Source organism: Ursus americanus, chromosome 25 (genome assembly GCF_024610735.1).
Source record: "Ursus americanus isolate L20-20 chromosome 25, mUrsAme1.1.p, whole genome shotgun sequence".
NCBI classification, from domain to species: Eukaryota; Metazoa; Chordata; class Mammalia; order Carnivora; family Ursidae; genus Ursus; species Ursus americanus.
The window spans coordinates 24,289,324-24,315,581 of record NC_142151.1 but is presented as its reverse complement, the minus strand read 5'-3'; the positions used below and the strand labels follow the sequence as shown (position 1 = coordinate 24,315,581).

General features: G+C 34.5%; 3 protein-coding genes across 10 annotated transcripts in view; 2 read left to right on the top strand and 1 right to left on the bottom strand.

The window, feature by feature from the left end:
- Positions 1-12,506, top strand: part of KRAS (KRas proto-oncogene, GTPase) — a 38,910-nt gene extending 26,404 nt beyond the window's left edge. For 2 of the 4 annotated variants that reach the window (XM_087855700.1, XM_045811898.2), the window contains exons 5-6: positions 3,166-3,289; positions 8,093-8,192. In XM_087855700.1, coding sequence (XP_087711826.1) covers positions 3,166-3,285 — 120 coding nt within the window. In that variant the 3' untranslated portion in view covers positions 3,286-3,289; positions 8,093-8,192. Of the gene's footprint in view, positions 1-3,165; positions 3,290-5,797; positions 5,799-8,092 lie in introns of all 4 variants that reach the window. The other 2 variants (XM_045811900.2, XM_045811899.2) reach the window with 2 other exon arrangements.
- Positions 12,507-12,749: 243 nt separating this feature from the next.
- Positions 12,750-17,675, bottom strand: ETFRF1 (electron transfer flavoprotein regulatory factor 1). 3 transcript variants are annotated; one of them, XM_045811901.2, is made up of 3 exons: positions 17,539-17,675; positions 13,752-13,839; positions 12,750-13,670 (listed from the first exon to the last, which is right to left on the bottom strand). In XM_045811901.2, the coding sequence occupies exons 2-3, from the start codon at positions 13,800-13,802 to the stop codon at positions 13,455-13,457; spliced, it is 267 nt and encodes an 88-aa protein (XP_045667857.1). In that variant the 5' UTR covers positions 13,803-13,839; positions 17,539-17,675; the 3' UTR covers positions 12,750-13,454. The 3 variants fall into 3 exon arrangements, with proteins under 3 accessions (XP_045667857.1, XP_045667859.1, XP_045667860.1); XM_045811903.2 differs by having other exon boundaries at positions 17,535-17,654; XM_045811904.2 differs by having other exon boundaries at positions 17,447-17,616.
- A 70-nt stretch (positions 17,676-17,745) lies between these two features.
- Positions 17,746-26,258, top strand: part of DNAI7 (dynein axonemal intermediate chain 7) — a 64,302-nt gene continuing 55,789 nt past the window's right edge. For 2 of the 3 annotated variants that reach the window (XM_045811896.2, XM_045811897.2), the window contains exon 1: positions 17,746-17,823. In XM_045811896.2, coding sequence (XP_045667852.2) covers positions 17,821-17,823 — 3 coding nt within the window. In that variant the 5' untranslated portion in view covers positions 17,746-17,820. The remainder of the gene's footprint in view (positions 17,824-26,258) is intronic. The other variant, XM_087855696.1, reaches the window with a different exon arrangement.

The window sequence follows — 26,258 nt, the reverse complement described above, 5'->3', positions numbered from 1 at the left end:
GGTATTTGAAGTGTTATTTCCTTGAAGTGTCTTCAAGAATTTTTCTTGATAATAAGCCACTCAACAGGAACTTTAGAATGAAATCATTTAGTGAAAGCATTATAGGCACCAGAATATAGGATGATACTATTTGTTGACAGTTTCTTTTCTGGTACAGAATGCTCTATTTCCTTAGTCTTACAAGTGTGTTTTTAGATAATAGCTGAGCTGAAATTATTGTCAAATCTCTTGATATAAAAACAATTTACACGTATGAACTTGTACACTCTTGTTCCTACATATTTTCAGTTCTGAAAGTTTAGTAAGTGGTGTTGGAAAATGAATATATGTGGCAATAAGCCATATTCTCAAGAATAAATCATTGAGTGCCAGTTAAGAGCTTAGCAGCTAGCTACATGGGTATTGAAAATCTGTTTCAGCTAAAAATTACACGTTTTGGAGTATGAAACCAGTATTCTTCGGTAGTGCCAGTGGCATAAGGTGCACACAAGGATAGATAATGTTCTCTTGATGTCGTATGACTTTTAAAGCATATTATCAAGAAATGAGAAGTAATTTAAGTCTGAGAAAATATGGTAAATAACTGACTCTTTAAAATCTAATAAAATTTCCTCTTAGTAAAAATAAGAAATGACCAGAGTCACTCTGGAAGAACTATTTCTCAGTGTTAATTATCTTAGCCACTCAGGTCCTAATGCTGAATTCTTGGTGGTGGGAAGTAATCACTTCTTTTTAATTATTGGCCTCCAATTCTCTCTCTGCATTGCTGGAAACAAAAATCATATATTCTGTACTGGTGATGGGGATGCACACACTTAAAAAGTAGACACGTTCAAACTGATTTTAGAAATAAGTTACAATCAAAATTTGCTTCTGCTAAATTAGTGGAGGACCAAAACCCTGTCCTCTCCCCCCAGCATGTTTTACCTGACTTGTAATTTTTTTTTAAAAAGGAATAAGAGTTTACATTCTTAAAAAATATGAGCTTTTACCTGGTTTGTTTTGTGTGTGTGTGTGTGTGTGTGTATGTATACACTTATAAGTGTATATATATATATTTTTTAATTTCTTGCATTGATTTTTGAATTAAAAGAGAATCATTTATGAAAATATCTTAAATGCCAGCTCATACTATAGATTTTACATGTTTTACAGGAGTCATTTTAATGCCTTAAATTATCTTATGTAATGAGAATTTCTAATATATAATTTTTTAAGGACTTAAAAGTAAAAATAAACCCTTTCCTCTTGAGGATGATAAATACAAAATACTAAAAGATTTGTATACAAGCACAAGTGGCTATCTAAAGTACCAACGTATTTAAATAATTTCAGAAAATGGTTAGAAATTTTTGTTTTGTAGTTGACTTAGCTAGCTGGCTAGCTAGTTGAGTAAATTGATTCCATTAAAAAAGAGATGCGAATTTTCTTGGGCTATTATGATTTTCATATTAGATAGCTGAATAGAAATACATCACTGGATGGTTATAAATAACTTGAGGTGTACATTTTAATATATAAACAACATATTTAAATGCCTATTAACTGAAGCTTAATTTTATGAATTTTTAAGTTTTACTTCAAAGGTAAACTACTGAACTCCACTGAAGCAGTTCTTAGTATATTCTTGATATATATATTATTATTATTAATATATAATTATATATTAAAATTAATATACACTAAAAATTGAGGTGCATTTCCCCCCCTTAACTATTAAATGCAATGAATATGTGATAACTTCTGCATGCAAAAATTAAACTGTAGCTATTAATTTACTTCAGTTAATATTTAAATGGCCAGTTCTCTGTGCCTGATTGAATTTTAAACTACAAATCATATTTTTGATATATATTAGCTTTCTAGGTACTGGGTCCATTTTGTCACATTTGATTCATAAAAAGACTGATGTTACCAAGCCCAGAGAGTTAAAATATACAAATCTCCATAGTAAGTAATTCATTTTAAAAATTAAAAACAGATTAGGCTTAAAATTAAATGTACAATAAAATATTACCAGCCTTTCTAAATACTTATATTTTCTTTTAGAAGAATAAACACAATCATTAATCTTTTAAATTACTCCGTACATGTATATTAATATTTGTGTGATTTATCTTTAGATGTAGCTTCAACTTTTGGTGGTATGTTTTCTTAGACAAACTTAGGAGCACAGTTAACTGGATACTATGTCCCCTTTGGCTACTGCCTACTTTTCTGGACTGGAAAACACATTGAAAACTTGGATCTCCATATGGCCATATGTGATTGTGTTTGTTGTCATCGCTTTCTTACTGTGGCATTAAGCAGAAGTCCCTTTTCTCCCTTTAGAGTATTTAAATTAGAAGGTATGAAGCCAGTATAATCAGATACTGTTCTAAAAATTATTTTTAAGACTTCTTTCTAATAAAGAAAGAAAATGCAGTGTTAACTATTTTGTGTGTATACTTTAAACAATTCATGGTATTTTCATATTATGGTAAACCGCCCTCATGTAGCATTTTTATTTAAATAATGTAGCTATCCACCCACGAAAGCCCCAGTCTCAGCTCCACTTGTGGACTCTAGAAATTGGCTGGACAGTGTTTTAATTGCAGATAGAACTCAAGATTCCAGTCTCTTGACCCAACTTTATTTCGAGTTATTTTGTGTGTGTGTGTGTGTGTGTGTGTGTGTGTGTGTGTGTGTGTGTGTGTTTTAACTTTAAATATCCCTTTTGTATTATTTTTCTCCTCATTCCCCAGGTAGGGCAGGGTGGGAGAGGTAGGGACTCTTGTTTTTCCTGAGTCAAATAACAAATCTAACTTCAGGTTAAGCTTGGATTAATTCCATGACTAGCAAACTAAAATGATTATGCATTAATTGATACACAGATACTAATAATATACATGTTTAGGTTTTTCATAATCTCCCCTAATTCCTAATTAAGATTTTTAAAAAATTCTAATTCCATTATAAAACAAAAATGATATTAAAGAACAAACCAGGATTCAAGCCCATATTTTAAAACTTCATCCCCAGTTTTATTCAAATAATCTCATGTCTGTTTTAAAAAAGAAATTCTCAAGTAAAGTTCATAATTTCAAACTTCTTACACAAGGCTGTCCCAATAAATTACTATTACCAATGAAACAGACTTTAAAGAAGTTGTGTTTTACAATGCAGAGAGTGGAGGATGCTTTTTATACATTGGTGAGAGAGATCCGACAATACAGATTGAAAAAAATCAACAAAGAAGAAAAGACTCCTGGCTGTGTGAAAATTAAAAAATGCATTGTAATGTAATCTGGTAAGTTCAGCATATTAATTTTGGCAGAAAGCAGATGTCTTTCAAAGGTAACAAAGTAGCAACCACTTTAGAACTACCTAGGTGGGGGATTCTGATTTGAAGTATTAAAAGATAAGAAATTAGTAGTTTGTTTCCATAATTAGTACATTTATTTTAAATTTAATGTGTATTAATTATAATTGATGCAGTTTTGATAGCTGTAGACTACATATGTCATCGGGTCTAGAAAGAAAAAAGAAAGGAAACTGCATAAAGTAGTAAGGTTGAATGGTCCAGAAGGTGGGGAAGGGCCTACTCTTAAAATATATTCTTTCTTTCTGACATTCTGCGAGCAAATACTTGTTCTGCGTATGTGCTCTACGGCATCAACATCATATTTTTACCCAAATAAGAAACCTGGAGTCTTGAAATGACTCTAACATCCCTCTTTTGCACTCCCATTTGGAGGCAACCACAAATTTCTTCGATGTTACATTTTGACTTTTATCACATCGTTAGTTCAGGTCCCGGTCATTTCTTTTTGGGACTCTTATATCCTCTTATTTGGTTTACCTGTTGCTGCCTTTATTCACAGTGCAATTGGAGAAATAGACTTAAAAGAAATCTCATTCTCTTTTCTTTAAAGTCCAGTTACTGACTTCCTGTTACCTGTGGAATAAAATCTCAAACTTCAAAGTATGTTATAAATGTCTTTTAACATCTTCCTACCCTTCTAGCCTTTGGCCTTATCCCTAAAAACTCCCTGCCTGAAGTTTTCTTTTGTTGGTGGGTTTGTTGTTGTTGTTGTTGTTGTTATTGTTTTAGTCCTTACATAAGTAAGCACCATGTTATTTCTTACCTTCTCTTTAGTCTTGGCTATTGCTCTTGGTTGGAATGCCAGTATAGTTTAATCCATAGTCTTATTAATTAGCTAACATTTTTTTCATGATTATTTTCCAAGAATCTTTCTTTATAGCCTTAGACTAGGCATAATGCTCTTCCTGTGTATTCCCAATACACTGTTCTTAACTGTTACGTGCTTGCCATGTTAAATTGAAATAACCTCTTTTATGTTTGATTCCTATACACTAGAGTCTTAGCCACAATCATGTATTTTTAATATTTGTGTGACGATGACCTAACAAGGTTCCTGGTACATAGTAGCTGCCCATTTGGATTTATTGAGTGGAAATTCTCAGTTTCCTTTTTTTTTTTTAGATTTATTTATTTATTTTAGAGAGTACGTGTGCTTCGGCATGCACACAGTGGGGGAGAGGGAGAGAGAGACTCTGTGCTGAGCATGGAGCCTGATGCAGGGCTCCATCTTATGACCCTGAGATCATGACCTGAGCCCAAATCAAGAGTCTGACTCTTAACCTACTGAGCCACCCCGGTGCCCCAGTTTTCCTTTCCACACCAACTCATATTAAATTTGGTCTTGCTCAGAAAAAATTTCACTCAGTAGTTTTTATTATGTGAATTTAAGGTCTGAAGTAATTAGTGTATCTCCCAAAAACATAAAATGTACATCTGAATAATAGATTCAGTCCCAAAAGATAGATGCTATACTATTCTGCTAACCTCAGAAGAATAAAGCATGACTGGCATTAATTTTTATTGAGACTTATGAACTCCTAATATTTTTTGAGTATCATTGTATAGAGCAATATGTTAATTTAGAAGCTCTGTATAATTTAACATTGCAATGCTATCTGAAAAATTAAACTTTTTAAATAACAGTAGCCATGATTTAAGTGGTGGGTTTTTTAAATTTTTTCCTCCTATTGTCTTATTGGTGAGTGATTTTTAAAGTACAACTATTTAGAATAAAGTAAGTTTTGCACTTAAACTGTTTTTAAAAACAAAAGTGGAAGCACATGATTTTCTAAGATTTCTTATTTGTGACTGTGTAGTGTGACTGTCAAGTAATTGGTGGGCATGGTGAATTGAATCCTTGTTTCTTCAGTGGGCATGGATAGCATTTAAATAAAAAAGTGTACTTGGTAATACTTAAAATTTTAAATAAAAATAGTTTTACAAAATTAATTTGACAATAATAAATATATACAAATTAGTTTTTCTTAGTCCTAAAATGGTTGGGTTTCAGCAAAATTACTGGGATAATATTTTTGTCTTTTATATGCATATATGAAAATGACTAGTTCCCATATGGAAAAAAGGAATTCAGTGCCCTGTTTCTACTAATTATAACCTGTTCCTAATCATTGAAATTATTTAACTTTAATAAGTTACATAAAAGAGTTCAATATTAAGAAAGAATGCAGTATTAACCTATTTGTCAGAATCTTAGAAGAAGAAGGTAATGTTAACAATTCTGTTTTCATTGTCTCCTAAATACTTCTGTCTTGTCTTCACCTTATAATGTGTCTTCTCTATATCCATATCATGGTTTTTCATTTTATCTGCTTCACCATTTTAGTATCATTGACATTTTTCTTCATTATAAAAGCAGTTGAAGTGGAGTAGACTACATAAGTTTGTATGTGTGAGCAAAGGAAATTTGTGAAGGGTGGGGGAGTTGGACTATATCTAGATCCTCTTTTAAGATTCCATACCATTCTCAGGATTTATGATTATAAATTAGTTGGGTTGGTGAGCTATAAAATAATTATTCTTTATTATATCGTTGGAAGTTTTGCTTTCTGTTATTAAAAGGGTTAGCATGAAGGTTTATCTATATTAAGTCTCAATTGTATTGCTAATAAATTATATTTTATCACTTTTCCTCTCTCCTTTGGGTAAGGGAAAAGCATGTGTGTGTCAATAATGAATGATATCAGAAAGTGGAGAATGTCAGTGAGTGCAGTTTGGGTGTTTTATTGGGGACTTTTTTCACTTAGACGTCACACAAAAATTCTGGTTTTTATCCTAGAACTATTTATTTACTTATTAAAAGATTTTATTTTTTTCAAGATTTATTTATTTTAGAGAGAGAGAGAACCAGGAGGGGAAGGGCAGTGGGAGAGAAAAATCCTCAAGCAGACTCCCCGCTGAGAGGAGAGCTTGATGTGGGACTTGATCAGCCTGAGCTGAAATCAAAAGTTGGATGCTTTACCTGAGCCACCCAGGCGCCCCTTAAGAGAGAGAGAGAGATTGGGGCATGTGGGGAAGGGCAGAGGGAGAGGGAGAGAATCTCAAGCATACTCTGCACTCAGCAGGGAGCCAATGGTGGGGCTTGATCTTGCAACCAGAGATCATGACCAGAGCCAGAATCAAGAGTTGGTCGCTTAACCCACTGAGCCACCCAGGTACCCCTACAACAGTTTAAACCTAAACAAGCCTGTCATTCCTGCTGTGTTTCTTTAAAAATATTGATAATATTTTTCTGATTTTTTAGATCTTTTGTGAAAATTAGTTAAAATGTAACTTGAATGAAAATGCCCTGAATTAATTTTATTATTTTGAAATATTAATTGTAAAACATCTTAGTAGTGTAGTAAAAGAGAGATCCTATCACTGTTAAATTTTTAAATTTTAAATTATGTTCAACATAACTTAACGTATTTATATGAATATTCAACAGAAGTGGTTAAAATGAGTAAAAACCTGATTTTCATTGTTCTTAAAGTGGCTTAATTTATACAACTTTATTTGCTGGGTATTTGATTTGTTCTTAGGACTCCCTCTAGTGTCTCTGTTTGAAAGCATCATTAGGTTAACAGGCTTAAAAATAATTACTGTTCCATTGAACAGATTTTTAAATATATAGAGGATCATACTTTTTAAATTTCTTTGTTTTCCCATTTTTTATTTTGCTTTTATATTTAACTTGCTTTTTAATGGGGTCATGACAGGAATTGACTTCTATAATCTTGTATAATTTCAGTATTGTAGGGTTAAAATCTCCTGTTCTGCTACCACTTTGAGTGCCATTTTCCACCTTCTGAATTATTAGGTTAAAAATTATTCTGACTTGAAATCACTTTCAGCCATTACTTATTCAGATACCTTGCTTCGATCAGGAATAGATGTACCAAAATGACCAAATGGAAATTTCTTTGAAGATACAGCATTTGGCTTTATATGACAAACTTTTGAATACATAATATATTAAAACTAACTTAAACCATAATAAATAAAAGAGAATCTTCTCCAGATTGGTAACTATACCACCATTTAAATGATTTAGCTCATTTCTCTACAAATCTGAGGTATTACATTTTTCAAACTGTTGTGTATTACCTTTGGAGTCACTTTAAGTTTCTATATGTTAAGTATATGAGTTGAAACCAATGCCTTAATATATATTATTTGAAAGCTGAAAGGATATTTGAATACTGTTTACTTCTTGGGGCTTATTTAAATCTAATGGATTTTAGTAAGTATTGAACCCAGAGCTCAAATATTGTTACTGAATATTTATGAAAATAATATGTACTTGCATGGCTTATATCTAATATCTAGAAACTCTGGGATAACTAAGTGTAAATGTATATTCACACACAGAAAAACACACACAGGTGCATTTGGATTTTGGTGACAAAGTGTGCCAGTATAGAAAAATGAGTAGCAAAGTAAGTTCTGGGAAAAAGTTATTTGTTCAGCTTATGTAAGATTGTGTACATTGACTTTCTTTGCCTTCTGTGAAAATTAGTGTTCCTATTTATGATATTGATGAAATATTCAGGAAGAAAACATTATAAGAATCCTAGAAGTCTGATACTTATTCAGTTGCCTAAAGAGAAATGTAAAGTCCCTTATTTATCATTATTAGAGTTCCCATTAGTCATCTATCCTTTCTGTTATCTGTATACCTCAATCCATCATATATACTCACATTTTAATACTTGTTATGTGTTTCAGGGTGTTGACGATGCCTTCTATACATTAGTTCGAGAAATTCGAAAACATAAAGAAAAGATGAGCAAAGATGGTAAAAAGAAGAAAAAGAAGTCAAAGACAAAGTGTATAATTATGTAAATACAATTTGTACTTTTTTCTTAAGGCATACTTAAGTAAAAGTGGTAATTTTTGTACATTACACTAAATTATTAGCATTTGTTTTAGCATTACCTAATTTTCTGCTCCATCCAAACTGTTAGCTTTTATCTTGAATGCTTATTTTAAAATGACAGTGGAAACTTTTTTCCTCTAAGTGCCAGTATTCCCTGAGTTTTGGTTTTTGAACTAGCAATGCCTGTGAAAAAGAAACTGAATACCTGAGATTTCTGTCTTGGGATTTTTGGTGCATGCGGTTGATTACTTCCTATTTTTCTTACCAATTGTGAACTTTGGTGTGAAACAAATTAATGAAGCTTTCGAATCATCCCTATTCTGTGTTTTATCTAGTCACATACATGGATTAATTAATTATAACCGCAGTTGAGATTTCATGATTGGTTTTACTGAAACATTGAGGGAACATGAATTTATGGGCTTCTTGTAGATTCATCTTGTAGGTATAATGTCCTATAGTTTCAGTCACCCTTAATGAATGTAAAGTTACACTGTTCACAAAGGTTTTCTCCATCTTTTCACTGCTATTTGTCATAGTCACGCTCCCTAAAATATTATATTTTTTCTATAAAAAGGGAAAAAATGGAAAAAAATAAAAGGCAATGGAAAATATTAAAAGGCATTTACTTTCCATATTAGATAAATTCCTATAATACTCTGAATAGCTTTTCCTGTTAAGGCAGACCCAGTATGTAATGAGGATTATAGTGACCATTTTGGGACTGTATTTACATGCTACTAAATTTTTGTATTAATTGAAAAAATTTTAACATGTATAAAAAATTCCCATAGGAATTAAATATAGTCTCCGTGTGTCAGATTGCTCTTTCTTAGTATAACTTTAAATCTTTTCTTGATCTTCAGTCTTAGAAAATAGTTTTAATTCTGGTAGTGACGTTAAAGATTATTTGGGCCAGTTAGCTTTAGTAGATATTAAAGAGACCAAGGTGGCAAGGCCAGGCGTGGTGTGAACCTTTGAGCTTCATTAAGAGTTTCAGAGTACGGACTGCATCCCTGCGGTCTCCCAGTGTTGTCATGCATTGGGTGGTCAAAGTGGGGATGAGGAGAGTTTGGATAAGATGCATCCTCACTGTGTGGTGGTCCTGCTGACAGATCAGGAACATCACTTTTGTTTTAAAAAAAAAAACAAAAAACTAGAACTTTTTAAAAACATTATTTCAAATAAGATTTCGGGGTAGGGGGTGGCAAGACTTTAATTTTTTTTAAACAATGAAGTGAAAAAGTTTCAAAATCTTTAGTATTGGCTAGTTCTCAGCACTGGCTAAAGTAACATTTCATACACACAAGTATGGTCCATATTTAAGAATATCTAATACTTAAATAATAAAATAATAACAATGATTCTTTCAGTGCTTTTAAAATGTATTTTTAAATATCTGAAATGAGATGGTGTATTGAGGTGAAGAGATCACTGGACTAGGAGGAAGGTGACTTAAATTCTAGTTACATGTCTTTTACAACTTCAGTTTTGGGCAAATCACTTACTATCCATTTCTTCATGTTAAAATAAGTCATCTCAAAGGCTATAGCTAGCATTACAACTATGTGATTTACATTCAGTTTACATAAGGATATATCTATCTGTCAATCTCAGCACAATCTGTAACTTTTTAACTGTGTTATTATCTTCAGCGCCAGTCTCAGACAAAGTTGTGCAAGAGGTGAAGTTTATTTTTGAGTATCTGTTCTCCAGTAGCAGTACTCCTCTCCCATATTAGTGTCACCTTGCCTGCCTACCCTTCTACATGCCCCATGACTTGACGCTTTTTTTTTTAATACTTCTAATTCCCCTAACCTCAAGATTTGTTGCTGCTTTGGATATCTCCATGAAGGCTTCCCATCAAGTCACATTAGTCAGGCTCAACATAATCTGACAGATACTGTAGTAGGATTTGACCTAATAAACTAATTTTCAGATGGTAGCTATAGCAATTTAATTTTGATCCTTTGAACATCATCTCTTTGCTACCTGGTCTACTAGTGACTAAGTAGGAAAAGTAGGAATTTTCATACCTGCTGTGAATAGACAGACCCTATCCAGTAGAATTTAATAAATTTAATTCAGAAATACTGAAAGATTTCCTTAGATAATCTAAAACTAGGACTAGCCCTGGTAACAGTGATACATTCCATTATTTTAATAAGTAAAATCTTCTTACAATGAAAAATACTTTAAAATTTAATTCATAAAGCTTACTTTTTAGCAGAATTAATTTATACAGCAAAAATCTGAGTGCCTGTTGGATGCCAGGTACTACACAAGGCACTGGGGATATTACGGTATCCCCAACGAGGGACATAATCCCTCTCCTTATGTAGTGCTGATATTTTAGAGTGGTCTGTAATATCTTAGGCATTTGGCACATGACCCAGAGATAACATATGAATATTTTAGTTTGGCAAAGTAGGGAGATAGTCTCTAAGGTTTCTTCCAGATCTAAAATAATTGTTTTGCTCTGATTCCAGTAAAGCGGTTTAATCAAGCTACTTTATATAAATCACTTTACTTCATTATTTTAAAGGAATAAACTTGACTATATTTTTTATTTGGGATAATTATGTGATTTTGTTGGGACAGTTGTAGTACACATTAAATCATATGTCAGATGATAACATTAAAATTCCCAAGTGTGTAATATTGTAGTTGGTCTCTTTATATCATAATTAAAATAGACTTAAATATTGAATTCAAAAATAGTTTCATTTATCTGGGTGTGAATAAACAGATGCCTGAACTAATTCACAGAAAAGGAAATTTCTGTGTAAAAATCAGTCCAACTTGTGAAATGCTATGCTAAACTACAGGTTTATGGAACATTATCTAGATCGGGTGTTAAGACTTTATATAGTACTTCCTCTTGTTTCTACACAAGAGAAAGAAATGGCCATACTTCAGGAATTGCAGTGCATAACTGAGGGATTTTTAGGACTCTTGAATTTTTAATGTAGCTGGGCAACTTTTTTTAGGCAGTGGTAATTATCCTTTATTATGTGAATTTTGAATGGTTTGACAAAAGGTTTGTTTTTGTAGAGATTTTAAAAGGGGAGCGATAATCCTAGAAAAATATTATGTAATTATTACGGCCTTAAAGATAAAAATCCTTGGAGTTGAAAAAATTGCTAAATTACATAGTCTTAGACATTAACATGTTTGTGGAAGAATGTAGAAGAAGTAGGTAGTATAATTTGAGTGAATATTCCCAGTTAGGAATTCTAGGCTCTGTTTTAACTGAGTCACACTGCATAGGAATTTAGAACCTAACTTATACAGGTCATCAGAATCTTTGCCACCATTGCACAATTTTGTCCTAATATATATAGAAAGTTTGTGAGGCATGTTCAGTTGCAGTTTGCATAAGTTCATCTCATTTGTGTTCCAGTGATTTTTTTCTTCTAACCATTTTTTTTCTAAACAATACACGTTTTTTTGGTAGGCAATAAAAACTGTCATTTCCATTGTCAAAAAGTAATTTCTTGGTAACTGAATTAATAGTTTTTAAAAAACCAGTTACTTTAAAACTGAATTTATATTTAATAGCATGAAACTTGCATTGAGAAATTGAACAGCATACAACTGGTAGCTGTAAATTCCTTCAGAAAATGAAAATCATTTCTTCCTAAAGATATTATTTACATCAGTTCTTGAAGAATAGTCATAACTAGATTAGTAAATATTTTTAGTTTAATAGTTTTAAGTGCCTGTTTGGGATGATGATAGGCAATTTAGATGAATTTAGGAAAAAACAAAGTTCTTACTTACAGAAATTCCATTACAGAGGGTCCCCCTCCCCATAAGCTAAATGGGTTATGTAATGTTTTATCCAGAAGTTTCCAGTTCCACTGTCTTGTGTTTTCATGTTGAAAATACTTTTGCATTTTTCCTTTGAGTGCCAATTTCTTACTAGTACTATTTCTTAATGTAACATGTTTACCTGGAATGTATTTTAACTATTTTTGTATAGTGTAAACTGAAACATGCACATTTTGTACATTGTGCTTTTTTTTGTGGGACATATGCAGTGTGATCCAGTTGTTTTCCATCATTTGGTTGCGCTGACCTAGGAATGTTGGTCATATCAAACATTAAATTTAAAAATGACCACTCTTTTAATTAAAATTAACTTTTAAATGTTTATAGGAGTATGTGCTGTGAAGTGATCTGAAATTTGTAATATTTTTGTCATGAACTGTACTGCTCCTAATTATTGTAATGTAATAAAAATAGTTATGGTGACTATGATAGTGTGTACTTCTTGACGTAAATTTCAAACATTTGCCCCACAGTTGATATGGAATAGCTTATAAGCCACAGACACTGTATTAGTGAATCTTTTGCAGCTTATACATTTATGTTCTTTATTTGCAAAGGGTGCTGTGAACATTATGTGAACGTTTAAGTGTTTGCTTAAAACCATGTTAGATTTAGGTCCATTACTGTGTTAACTCATTTAGAAGTAGATGCAAAACACATCTGCCTTAATGATGAAAGAACAGAATAACATTATTTATTACTTTTTATCAGTAAAGGTAATTGATACACAGCAGGTGATTTGTTTTAAGACCCAAAGGGAGCCAGCAGCAAAATTAATAATGGAAGATACTAAACAGGTATATATAATGCCAGTCACTGGCAGCCTACTTCAAAATCAGAAATAATCTTACCCCATACATATTACTTCTATAACTGCACTTAAATCATTACCATGTGCTATTTGTTTTGTGGTGAACCTTGAATTTGTGCTGTTAATGTACCAAATATGCTCAAAAATAAGGTGGTACTCCTTCAAAAGTTAAGGGAAAGAAATGTGCAAGAAATTATTTTGCTTAGTTAAATGTATTAAATGAGATTCTCTTGTCAGTAAAATGGGGAAATGGGCTTAGAATAACTGGTAAAAAAAATCATTGAGCTCAAAATATTTTAAGTACATTATATTTTCATTCAAAATTGGGTACTCATTAATTTTTAATTTGTAGTTGGCTATATTGCTGATTTTGTATAAAAATTAAAGGGTTGCTGATAAAGCTCTGTGAACAGAAGCTGAAGCCTATTTTAGTTCATTAAGGCAGCTCAGGTATTTTTACGTAACGTGTATATCTTGCCATTTTAAGTTACAGTTACTTTTATCATATCTGGTATACATAAACAGCTGGCACTGAATTCCAGTCAAATTATAGTAATAGTGATCAGTTAGTTTTGTTGATCTGAATAATAGCGTTGTTTCATCGCTCTGTATTTCCTAAGGAAGTATAAAGCTTCTAGCTCTTTCATTACAAATTCGCCCCGTCCAATAAGTTCTTTGATCTTCTGTGGGTCCTTCACATCTTTGTTTTTTAGGAAAACATTCTTCAGACGCCTTTTAAAATAGTCTGCTCCTTTTGGATAGTCTCGTCCAAGATACAGCAGCTTAAAAAAGAAAGGTTATATATTTCTAAACAATCTGTGTCTCAGTAAAATATGTATAAAACTGGCAACATAATTACTTACATTTTTATAAAGATTCAGTACTTCTCCTCTTAAAGAATTGGCCATTTTCATTTATTATGGAAAGGATCCCCTTTTATACATAACATACCTAAAGAAAAATAAAAATGTTTGTAAATAACTGCTTTGTAGTCCCAAAAAAAGAATCAAAGATTTTATACATTGGGAAAAAATGGTAACTTTTTTTGTAATTCAATAAATACTTATTGAGCACTTATGTTCCAAGCAGTGGGACATATCCATGAGATGTCAGATAAGATACCTGCTCTCACAGAACTAACCTTTCCTGTGGGAGATATAATAAGCAAACAGAATTATGAATTGTGTAAGTCCTATGAAGGAAAAAGGGTAATGAGAGAGAAAATGAATTGTCAAAGATAGTTATGTAGGTATACCTTCTTTTATACAGAGTGGAATGAATTAGATTTAAATCCCAGCTGCATAACGTTATACAGATTACTTAACCTTTATGAGCTTCAGTTTCCTTACTGTCGAAAGGAAGACTCTATGTTGCTCTCAAGGCAAGGCCAGATTCATTTGGAGGACACTGGAAAGAGTCCTAGTCATATCTAGAAGGGTGCTATCCTAAGAAAAGCTAAAGAGTAGAAGCTGGGTGTGGGAGTCAAGCAGGTTCACAGCTAATGGTAGATGGGCAATAAGAGTGGTGGTAAAGAGACCAGTGAACAACCCCTAAGTGGGTACATGTGTGACAGACAAGCGGGCAACATCCAGTGAAGTAGGTTATGCTTTATGTGTAACTCGTTAGTGCCACTAGGGAAAGGTGGCTCCTTAAAGGCACCATGACAGCGTACACACAGAAAATAACTCCCACTACTTGTTATGGTTGTGAGGATTAAATCATAAAATTCCTAACACCATAAGCATTTAGTTTATGATAGGCCCAAAGTAAATGTCCATGTCATTTATAAAGTTCCTTAAAATTCTATTATTCCTATATTCCCAATGACCTAAGAAAACGTATACTTGATGTCCCTCATTAACATAATTATTTTGAAATAATTTCAATCTTGCAGAAAAGTTGCAACATATTTCCTGAACAAGAATTTGAGGAATATACTTAAGAATTTGAGAATTTAGAGTAACTTCCTAACATGACATACAATTAGTGTGAATACTTTGCAGTGCCATCCAACAGAAATATAATCCAAGACATCTATGTAATACTACATTTTCTAGTAGCCCATATTAAAAAATAAAAAATTTTTAAATATATTTTGTTCACATCCAAAATATTATTTCAATGTGTCATGTTAGCTACATTTCAGGTGCTTATATTGCCACCATGGTGGGCAGAACAGCTTTAGAGTATAGTTCCTGTGAACAAGGACAATTCCTACAGGACAGTACAACCATTAGAATCAGGAAGCTAACAGTGCTACGTACATTACTACATCAAATCCACAACCCCTTCATGTTTTGGCAGCCCTCCCAAAGACGCCCTTTATAGCAGAAAGTTCCAATCCAGGATTACACATTGCATTTAGTTTTCATGTCTCTTCAGCCTTCCATCCGAAACAATTCCTCAAGTTTCCTTGACTTTCATGAACTTCATACTTGTGAAGATCACAGGCCGTTTATTTTATAGAATAGCTGGAGACTACCACAGATGTTTAAAGTGCTCAGAAATAACAGAGTACCCTGGGAAAGGGAGCAAGGGACTGGGGAACAGGAAGGGATCAAAAGGCAGGAGGAAATTCGTGGGGATAATGGAGATGTTCATCATTGTGATTGTGGTGATAGTTTTATAGCTGTATGCATATGTCAAATTTATCAGATCGATTTACACTTTAAAGTGTAACTTACTGTATGTCAATTATACCTCAGTAAAACTTTTAAAAAATTGGCATAAATATGCTGGCAAAATGTTAAGAGGAGGGCTGGGAAATAGTGAGGTACACATGGAAATAAGATCTAAACCACAAGGCTGCCAGTTAGTAGTCAGGGTAGGTCTGCCACCAGTCAAGTTGCATAAAACTGTGTATGCCTCTCTCGGGTGGGAGCCCTGTTTGTAAACACTTATTTTAAATGTTTTAAATATATATTTGGAAGACTCCTGCTGCCAGAATGGCAGCTAAATGAAGTCCTTTTCACTTCTTGCTGAAGTTCATAAATCTCATTCTCTGGCTTCTCTTTCTTAAGGGGGGAAAAATCACATATGAACAAACATTATTTCTTTTAATTCTTACATAATTCCTCACTTTATTAATAGTTTTTAAGCTAATTCACATAGCAAACATATAGTGTATCAGAACAATTCTTTTTGAGCTTTCTTGTAATTTTGTTTTTCTCCAAATTGCTTTTTCTGCTTTTGTCTGGATAGCTTCCAAGCTTTCTTCCCAAGTCTGCTGCTCTCCCCCCGCTGCCATTTTTACAAGTGAAATGACAAAAAAAGCTTTTTAGAAGATCTGTATACATGGCTGCAACTTAACGGACTCTGAGCTTCACTTAGGGTGATCTTAGTGCACCCTTTGTTGGGTAACCTCTGAAGTCAAAGTCCTTCTTCCTGGGCTGATCAGTTTCCCCAGAGAAGAAATTTCCAGTTTGCTGAGGATTTGTGTATTCAATTTTAATAAAAGGAAGAAGAATGGGTCCTTGCATTCAGCATTATGTACACCACATTTAATTTGTTTCCAGTGTGGGTCTCATGTACTTAGTATACCTGAGGACACCCCAGTGCAGAGAATAGTATTATTTGGTCAGAAATATATCTCCATGCTTCTGTCAAATGAGAGGTGCAGTCCCTCTAGAGGTGTTTTTCAAATAGATTTTACTTAATCTCTGATTTACTTCATTCTTCATTTCCAATTCCCTGTTCCATTGGCTTTTGAAAATTAATGCAGTATAAACTAGGCTTTTCTGGTGTGTTGAGTCACATGCATTCATCTGGTTTGCAACTTCCAAAATTTTACTGTTGTCATCTTCTCTCTTCTCTCTCATTTTTTCAGTTTTTATAATCCTCATTTACTAATACATTTAGTCAATAAAGTTGGAAGGGAGAGAGCATTATAAAATTAGAATTCAGAGATAAGAAATGGTGCCACGATTTTAAAGTATTCAATGTTCTGTCATGCTAAAACAGGGTTCCAAAATCACAGAATTGAGAATGTGGATTGAGCTTAATTTCTTAATCATTTAATTTCTAGTTTTCCTGTTGGCCTAAGTTGCCAGTGTTTCTTCATGTGGGGAGGAGACTGAAATTCTGAAGGTTATGCTACTGACTAGCACAATTAGCCTGTGACCTTGGGCTTAATGAGTCTTGCTGGGCCTCAGCGACCTTCACTGTAGGAAATCCTTTGCCCAGGAATCACTTCAAGTAATTTCCAGTTCTTGTTTAGAGCTGCTCTTAGGAAAAACGGCATATACATAACTTGCACAGAAAGTAAACGGAACCATGTGCAGAGAAAAGAATCCAAAGGTTATAAATTTCAAAATAACCAACCCTCTTGGACCGATTTATTTACCCCTTTCTCTAAATTGCCAATTGAGCCCCGTCTCCACTCGGTTCTAAGCCGTGGTGGCCCAGGCAGCCCACCCAGGTGTCAGTCACTTCACCCAATCGCGAAGCCGGAGTCTCCCTTCCTTCTGGAAAGCCCTCACAGAAAGAGTCGCCCCAACACACTCCTAGGGAGGAAGTGAGACTGTCAACGTCAGAAGACGTTCAGAACCCTGTGCCTCACCCGGTGGTCCCTGCCCAGACCATACTTCATCGCCTCCAGACCCCAAGATCTGGAAGACAGAATAAAACGTCCCTGCGGCTGCACTCACGCACTTTCCGGCATTCCACAGCCGTAAAGCCCTCCGACCGCTCCGACTCCGGGGTCCGTCAACACCGAAGCAGGGCGGGTGTTGGTGTGAGGCAGCCAGTCAGAGAAGGGGGCGGGGCGTCTCACGAAAGAACCCCAGTGCGATTGCGCGGACCCGTAGGAGAGGATTTGCGCCCTTTCCCTTGGGCGCCAGTGGGCGGGGCTTGTCGTCCTGACAACCCGGGAGCGTTCCTCCACAAGCTCAGAGCTCAGCTGCGGCCGACTACGGAGGCTTTGCTTGCTGCAGAATGGTGAGCAGGGAAAGTGGGGGACCCAGCTGAAGGGGCGAGCAGTGATTCACCCGTGTTAAATGATGTAATAAGTGTTTGACATATTTTAAAGGGGAGCGGGTGGGTTTAAGAAAGAACTCTTACCCCTGTGGGAAATCGGCCTTCTTATCCGTGGCCTTCGCGTCCGGGATCTCAGGGACGGATGGGAGTCAAAAACCGGCTTCTGCAAACGGGGGATAGCCAGTGCTGTCAAATGATGTCCTAATCCCGCACTGTTTCTAGGTTTAAGAATTGGCCTCGGGGCGCCTGGGTGGCACAGCGGTTAAGCGTCTGCCTTCGGCTCAGGGCGTGATCCCGGCGTTACGGGATCAAGCCCCACATCAGGCTCCTCCGCTAGGAGCCTGCTTCTTCCTCTCCCACTCCCCCTGCTTGTGTCCCCTCTCTCGCTGGCTATCTCTATCTCTGTCGAATAAATAAATAAAATCTTAAAAAAAAAAAAAAAAGAATTGGCCTCAACCTGGTAATTTCCAAGAATGATAGATGTTTCCATTAAATTGCTTTTATCACTGGCAGCTTGGCGAAAATGTGTTTCTGTGCCTTCTCGGCACTTGATTAAAAGCTGTTGCAATTTATTCTGCTTTGGAAAGTTATTTTATGTGGTCTTTTGTGGAAATATGAATTGTTTTGTGATTCAAATTACTCAGCTTGCCTTGAATTTATTAAATATAATAAAGCTGCTTGGTTTTTTTAATGCACTCCTTAGTTGTTTTGTCTTTTTCCAGAACACAAACCAACCTGCCCCTATGAGATGATCTCTGTTCCCATTTTCTTAAATGTGACTTCCATCTTCTGTGGTTAAAATCAAAGGAAGTAGAAAAAGTATTTAATTAATTCATTAATTAAGGGGAAATTCGGGGTACATTCTTTGGGTTTGACACTAGGCTAGAAGTCAAGGATCTAAAAGTGAATATTACAACCTCTCCCTGATATGGGAAACAGATTAAACTCATAAGAATACAGTATTTTTTTGTTTTGTTTTGTTTTGTTTTTGTTTTAGATTTTATGTATTTATTTGACAGAGAGAGAGACAGCCAGCGAGAAAGGGAACACAAGCAGGGGGAGTGGGAGAGGAAGAAGCAGGCTCCCAGCGGAGGAGCCTGATGTGGGGCTCAATCCCCGGACTCTGGGATCAGGCCCTGAGCCGAACGCAGACGCTTAATGACTGATCCACCCAGGCGCCCCAGAATACAGTGTTTTAACTGTAACAATTGAAATGTCTGCAATGGAATAAGATTAAGTTGGGAATGATGAAATTGGGGTGGGAAAGGGCACAGAAAGAGAAGAGCAGTGCTTTTCAAACTGTGTTTTAAAGTATGAATATGAGTTTGCCAGAATTGATGGAGAATGTTCATATCAGGAAGAACAGGAAGTATGGACTTTAAGCCAACTTAAAACTGTTGATAAATTGAGGGAACAATAAGCCCTTATTTATTTTCCAGTGGAACATAAATTTCATCGTATCCCTCTAGCAATGTTTCTCACAATGTCCCTGGAACATTTGCTTCTGCCACATCTGGAATACTTGTTAAGATGCAGATTCTAGGAACTGACCGGACTCCAAACAAACCTACTGTATTAGTTTCCTAGGGCTGCCAAGTAACAAAGTAAAACAAACTAAGTGGCTTAAAAAGTAGAAACTTACTGTTTCACAATTCTTTTGTGACTGGTAAATCCAAGATCAAGGTGTTTCCAGGGCTCTGCTCCCTCTGCGGGTGCTAGGGAGGGATCTGTTCAGACCTCTTCCCTAGCTTCTGGTAGTTCCTTGGCTTCCTGCAGCATACCCCCATTCTTTATGTGGCGGTCTTTCTGTGTGTGTGTCTGTATCCAAATTTCTCCTTTTTATAAGGACATCAGTCATATTGGATTAAGGTTATTCTATTCCATTATGATGTCATCTTAATTTAACTAATTACATCAACAACAACTCAGGTTACAAATAAGGTAAAATTTGGAGGTACTGCGGGAGTAGGATGGGGATGCAGTTCAGTCCATAATATCTACTGAATCACAATGAGGGGGAAGTGTGTATACTTTTACCACAGGACTATGCATTTTTTTTTAACAAGCCCTCTGCTTTGAGAACTACCCCTGACTCTTGAATAACACTGGTCTACTTTGAACTGTGGGAATCCATTTATAGGCAGATTTTTAAAATAAATACAGTACAATACTGTTAATGTGTTTTTTTCTTATCGTTTTCTTAATATTTCTTTTCTCAAGCTTATTTTATTGCAAGAATACAGTATATAATAAATATACAAAATATGTGTTAACTGTTTATGTTATTAGTAAGTCTTCTAGTCAACAATAAGCTATTAATAGTTAAGTTTTGGGGGAGTCAAAAGTTATATGTGGGTTTTTGCCTGCATGGGGGTCAGCACCCCAACTTCTTATTGTTCAAGGGTCAACTGTACTGTACTATATGATGCTCTTTTTATGATTTGCAGGAGGGGTTAGGATAAGTACTAATCCCAAACCTACTTCACATTAAAAGCACTAATGAGAGATGATAATTTGCCCATCTTAAAATATGACTACTTGAGAGTAGGAGCATATTGTTTGCATATTCTGCTGTATAGTACTTACTGCAGGATGGGAGTGTATTAACTATTAATTGATAGTAAATATGGTAATAAAAATAGAACCTAACTGTAAAAATTATATGAGAGCAAAGTCTCTACTGTTCATCTTTATATCATCTCCAGTGTCCCAGAGCAACCTGTATGCAAATCAATAATAAATATCTGCTGAATGAATTAATAAAATATATGTACTTTCAAGAAGATAAAATCTGCTTCATGTCAGTTTCAACATTTATATTTAATACAGTGATAATCTTATAGCTTGAACCAGTAATTTCTTCTGGATAAGTCTTCAGATGTGGAATGTGTATAATCTTATAGTCACATGATCTCCTACAGAGTCCCTATCAGAAATCTAATGGACACATGAGCCTAATCAGGAAATTACAAGTAGGGTTAATTGAAAAACACATGTAATGATAGTGCTAATGGTAAATAGTTATTGCAATACTGTGCTTTCCAAATTAATTTCCAAAGAAGAATAGATCTGCTTTAAGACACATTGCTGAACAGAATTATTTTATCATAGCTTTGCCTGCTTTAAATAACTGATTCTTTTTCTATAAAATCAGCCATCTAATTTTACAGAAAGATTATTTATTTATGAGATCATTTCCACACTTTCAAACTTGACATCAGTGCCTGTATTTAGTCAATCACTTATTGTTCCTTGGAACCCTTTAAGCCAGTATCTCCCTGACTGCTATTCTGTGTAGTGGTAGGTCATTTCATCACGCATAAGTCATTGAGTGACTGTCATAAGAAAGAGTGTAAGATTTAAGAGTGTATAATTTTAGAAAGATGCTTCAGTGTGTCAACTATTTTTGTTTTTCCTAGACCTGCTTATAGTTTTGTCTAAATTCTTTTTTAAAAGACTTTATTTTGAGATAATTTTAGATTTACACGAAAGTTGCAAAGATGATGCAGAGAGTTTCCTTATGCTTTTTACCCAGCTTCTCCTAATTTTCACATTTTATATAATCTTGGTACTTTTGCTAAAAATACCTGAGTTTTTAAAAATTTATCAATCCTTTTGTTTTTCCAACTTTCAGGGTCCCAAAGCAAAAAAGGTAGGTAGAAATTATTTTCTCAAAATAGATAGTTTTATAAGCACTAACATTGTATGAACAGAATTTTTAAACATTCTTTTGGTTAGTTTTATTATAGTTTATAATAGGATTTACTAAGCTTACTTTTTAGATATTAATGCTATTTAAATCATGGGTAATCCTTTACAAAACAGGACATACTTCAAATTTGACATAAAAAGATATTTCTAGTTTCACAGTCTTTAATTTTTACTTGTACTACTTGTACCTAGATTTGAGGCTTTTTATTAGTTGTGCTCTAGAAAATGTTAGATTTAGGAACCCCTTTTTTTAATTCTGGATAAACACAAACATTTAGTCACAGAACCTTAAAAGTGGACCCTAAGGTCATGTGTCTTTAAATGGATTGCATAGTAATGCATACTTGATTTTCTTTTGTACTTTGTAGAAATCTGAATTTAATAAAGCATGTCTGGAATGCCTTATTCTCTTTTTCACTTAGTAGATTTATACTTTAAAGCAGAGTTTATAATCTCTTGACTGGCAAGCCAGATTTAGTCCCTCACCATATTTTGTTTGACCTAAAAAGTTTTTTTATTAGTTGCCAAATTATTTTCATACAAAAATGTGATTTCCATCTATTCTTAAAACATTGGAAACCTGATGACATTGGGCGTATAGTCCTGTAAGGCGGCAGTTGGCTAGACTGAGTAGCAGCCACCCCTTTTAGAAATGCATAAACTCCAGTTTGCCACGGTCTTGACTATGACTAAAATCCCTACTGTATTCACCTGCCTGATCCCAATAGGGATTTGGGTTTGGAATGCTGGCTTTAAGGCATATTTCATAAGGTCGCTTCTCTGTAAAATTTGCTACTGTTCTTTCTTCCACAATCAGCTATGTTGTGTTCTCATAGCACATCCATTTGTACATACCTCAATTATAACCCTTATATCATTTTGTTGTAATAATTTATTACTGTGAGCTGTCTAAGGTCAGGAGCACATCATATTAATTTTTATGTTCATAGCATTTAGTGCAGTGCCTGGCTCATAGTAGAAATTCAGTGTTTATCTAATGAGTATGTGAAACCCATTTACCCTGCCAACATTTAAAAACACCTGGGCCCTTGACCATTTAAAGGAAATGCTTATTTAAATGTGTATTCAATATTTATACAATTAAACATTTCTTTAAGAGATGCTTTTGAGTGCCTTCTGTGTTTGCTTCTCAGTCATTTGGACCCACTACCAACCTGAAACTATTTTAAGGGCTGTGGATATAACTGAACAAAATTTGTGAACGTTCTGGACACATTCTCGTGGAAGTATTCTGGAGGACTACAATTATTTGTATGTGGGTCTGTAATAGTTTATTGGTTTGTGTGGATTTTCATTTTTGGTTTTAGATTGTGAAATCTTAGAAACATTGTTTTCAGTGTGAAAACTCATTGTTCTAAATGACTTTGGTGCTTAATTGTGTATGCGCGGGTGCTAAATAAATACTTCTGGATTATTTTGTTCAGAGTGTTGTATCCTTAGAGAATGGTGATAGGAAGCCTCTGAAATTTGAAACCAAACATAAGGAATAAACCACTCAATTTTTATTTCTTCCATTCTTAAAAATTGTGGTTTGGGGATTGAGTCTGTGAGGGAATTTATAGTAAGGAAAGCATTGAAAGATATATTTTATCCTTTCTGATTTGTCAAAGATTTTTTTAAGGGAAAAGTAATAAATGCACATGGTACAAAATTAAAGTAGCATAAAAATGGAAAATTGCCTCTTACTAAAGACTGGAAGAACTGCGAATCTTCTCATAAATTGTCTAAGCGTTAAAGAGTACACACACTTCCCTTTTCTCCCCCCAGACAGGAGCATTCTGCACCTTCTATTTAGCATTTAATGATATTGTATTTCATCAATTCTAGGATACTCATCTTTTTACACTTTAGCATTACTAAAATTGAGATGTGTCTTATAGTCAATATCGTCTTATAGTCATCGTAGTCCTGGATTGACATCCATTTTTTCTAGAGAGGTTGTTTGCTTCTTTCAGTCACACGGGTTTACTCATACCTAATACTACCTGAAATTCTCAGCTTGAGGGTTTTTGGACCATGCTAATGGTATCCATCAGACAGCAAATCCACATGAACTGGCTTGTGGTTCAAATTTTCCAGATTTTTTCTTCTTCTTTCTATTCCTTTTCAGGATTAAGATCTGCAGGTTTTCTTGCTGTATCTTTCTGTGTTGTGGGTTCATTTCTCATTACTCATATATCCAGGTTTATACAGGCATCTCCTATTAGACTCCCATCTTGGGCGTTCCCTTTTTGGTAGTAATAATTTAAAGGTACATCTTACATCTGGTGGCATCATAGATTGGGTAGAATAGGTGTGTCTTTGGACCTTTTTGTTTCAGCACAATGAGACAGTGTCACTTCTTTCCACAGCTGCATCATATTTCTTTGAAAGTATGTACTATGATTTTTATGTTGTCCCTCTTTTTTGCTACCACAAACAAGGTAAGAATGAAGATCTTTGTATATAAGGCCTTGCAGATGTATGGAAGAATACTTATTTCATTGATTTAGCAGTGTTCTAGACATTAAGAGAATAGTAGCAAGACAGAGTCTCTGATCTCATGAAACTTACATTCTTTTTTTAATCCAGCTTTATTGAGATATAACTGACATATAACATTGTATGAGTTTAAGGTATACAATGTAACAATTTATTGTACTTATATATTATGAAGTGATAATAAACTAAAGTTAATTTTATATCTATCATCTCACATAATTACCATTATGTGTGTGTGTGTGTGAGTGTGTGGTGAAAACATTTAAGATTGACTAAGTAACTTTCAAGTATACAAGACAATATTGTGAACTGTAGTCAACATGCTGTACAGTACATCTTCAGAACTTATTCATCTTATAACTGCAAGTTTATTGCTCTTTGACAAATATCTGCCCATTTCCCCCATGCCCTAGCCCCTGATAATCACCAATTTATTCTGTTTCTATGAGTTCGGCTTTTTTAGATTCCACATTTAAGTGAAATCATAGTGTTGGTCTCTGACTTATTTCACTTAGCATAATGCTCTCAAGGTTCATCTATGTTGTCACAAATAGCAAGATTTTCTTCTTTTTTATGGCTGAATAATATTCCACTTATATTTATCCATTCATCCGTGGTTGGACACTTAGTTTGTTTCCATGTCTTGCAGTACACATGGGGGTGCAGATATCGCTTCAAGATAGTGGTTTCATTTTATAAAGTTTACATTCTATCTGGGGAGGTGATTTCAGATATAATTTCAGATAGCTTCAAAAATGCAGAAAACCAAGAAAGCGGTCAATGAGAAATGTGGGGTAGGGAACAGTGATGATGCTATTTCATATAAGATGATTAAGGAGGTAAAGCTTGAGAAGAGACCTAGATGAAGCAAGGGAGTTAGTAATTACCTGGGAGGTGAGATTCTAGAAAGAAAAAACAGTTATTGTAATAATGGCCAAGTAGGCCATGGTGTAATAAATATTTGAGTTTTATTCTGTGTGTGATGGGTAGCCTGGGAAAGTTGTAAGCAGAAGAGTGACATGGTCTGATTTACATTTTTTTAAAGTGAGCAAAAAAATTCATTGTAGGGCAGCAAGAGTAGAAACAGGAGGACCAGTTACGAAGTTATTGCAGCAGTCTAGATCAGAAGTCTTTTTACCGAAATAAACCTGCAAGTAAAAAGTACTCTCAGAGATACACAAAGATTTTCTAAGGATGCCAGAAATCAATTTCCAGATCATCAACTTCCATATTTCCCCTTTCCTGGGAAAATCTGTTCTGAAGTCCTCCCTTTTCACAATTACTCTCTTGCTTTACTAAACCAAAGAGGATCTAAATCTTAGTGGTTCATTGCCCTAGGGCCAAGGCTATGAAACTAAGGAACAATTCAAATATTGATGTTGGCAAAGCTTTCTCTAATCAAGATACCAAGGGGCTTTTTGTCTTTTGTTCTTTGTGGTGAAATGTGGGACTAGAGATATTGAGATAGTGTAAATTTCTTATGTGTTATAGTCTAGAGTTGTGGAACTGGTAATAATTTTTAGTGACATTACCTGTGAGATTATTGTGCAATGAGGATACAAAAAACCCTCTCACAATGTAACTTATTGATAAGACATCCAGACTCCAAAAATAATATTAATTTTTTTAATGAAGAAAGATTAAGGGTATCACCAAATGTAAATAAGCTTAATGTTTTCACTAAAGATGCTTGTGAAATTTTATATAACTTAAATTAGTATTATTCATTGCAAAAGCTAGGAAAATTTAACAAGACTACAGAAAAGGTACACTGTTAGAAGATCTACCACTGTTGGGACTCCTGGGTGGCTCAGTTAAGCATCTGCCTTCAGCTCAGGTCATGATCCTGGGGTCCTGGGATCGAGTCCCGCATTGGCTCCTTGCTTAGCAGGGAGTCTGCTTCTCCCTCTGCCTGCCGCTCTCCCTGCTCGTGCTCGCTCTCTCTCTCTCTCTGACTTTCGCTCTCTGACAAATAAATAAATAAAATATTTTTTTAAAGAAAGATCTATCACTGCATTTACAGCAGTATTTTTTTTCAGAAGCCACGGTACTTCATAGAATGCATGGAATATCAGAAGACATGAATTAGATTGTAGAGGAAAATTGCCTTATAGGTTGATGAATACATAGATGATTCCAGTTGTTCCCAGCTAATAACTATGAGTGTTCTTCCAGTAAAGAAA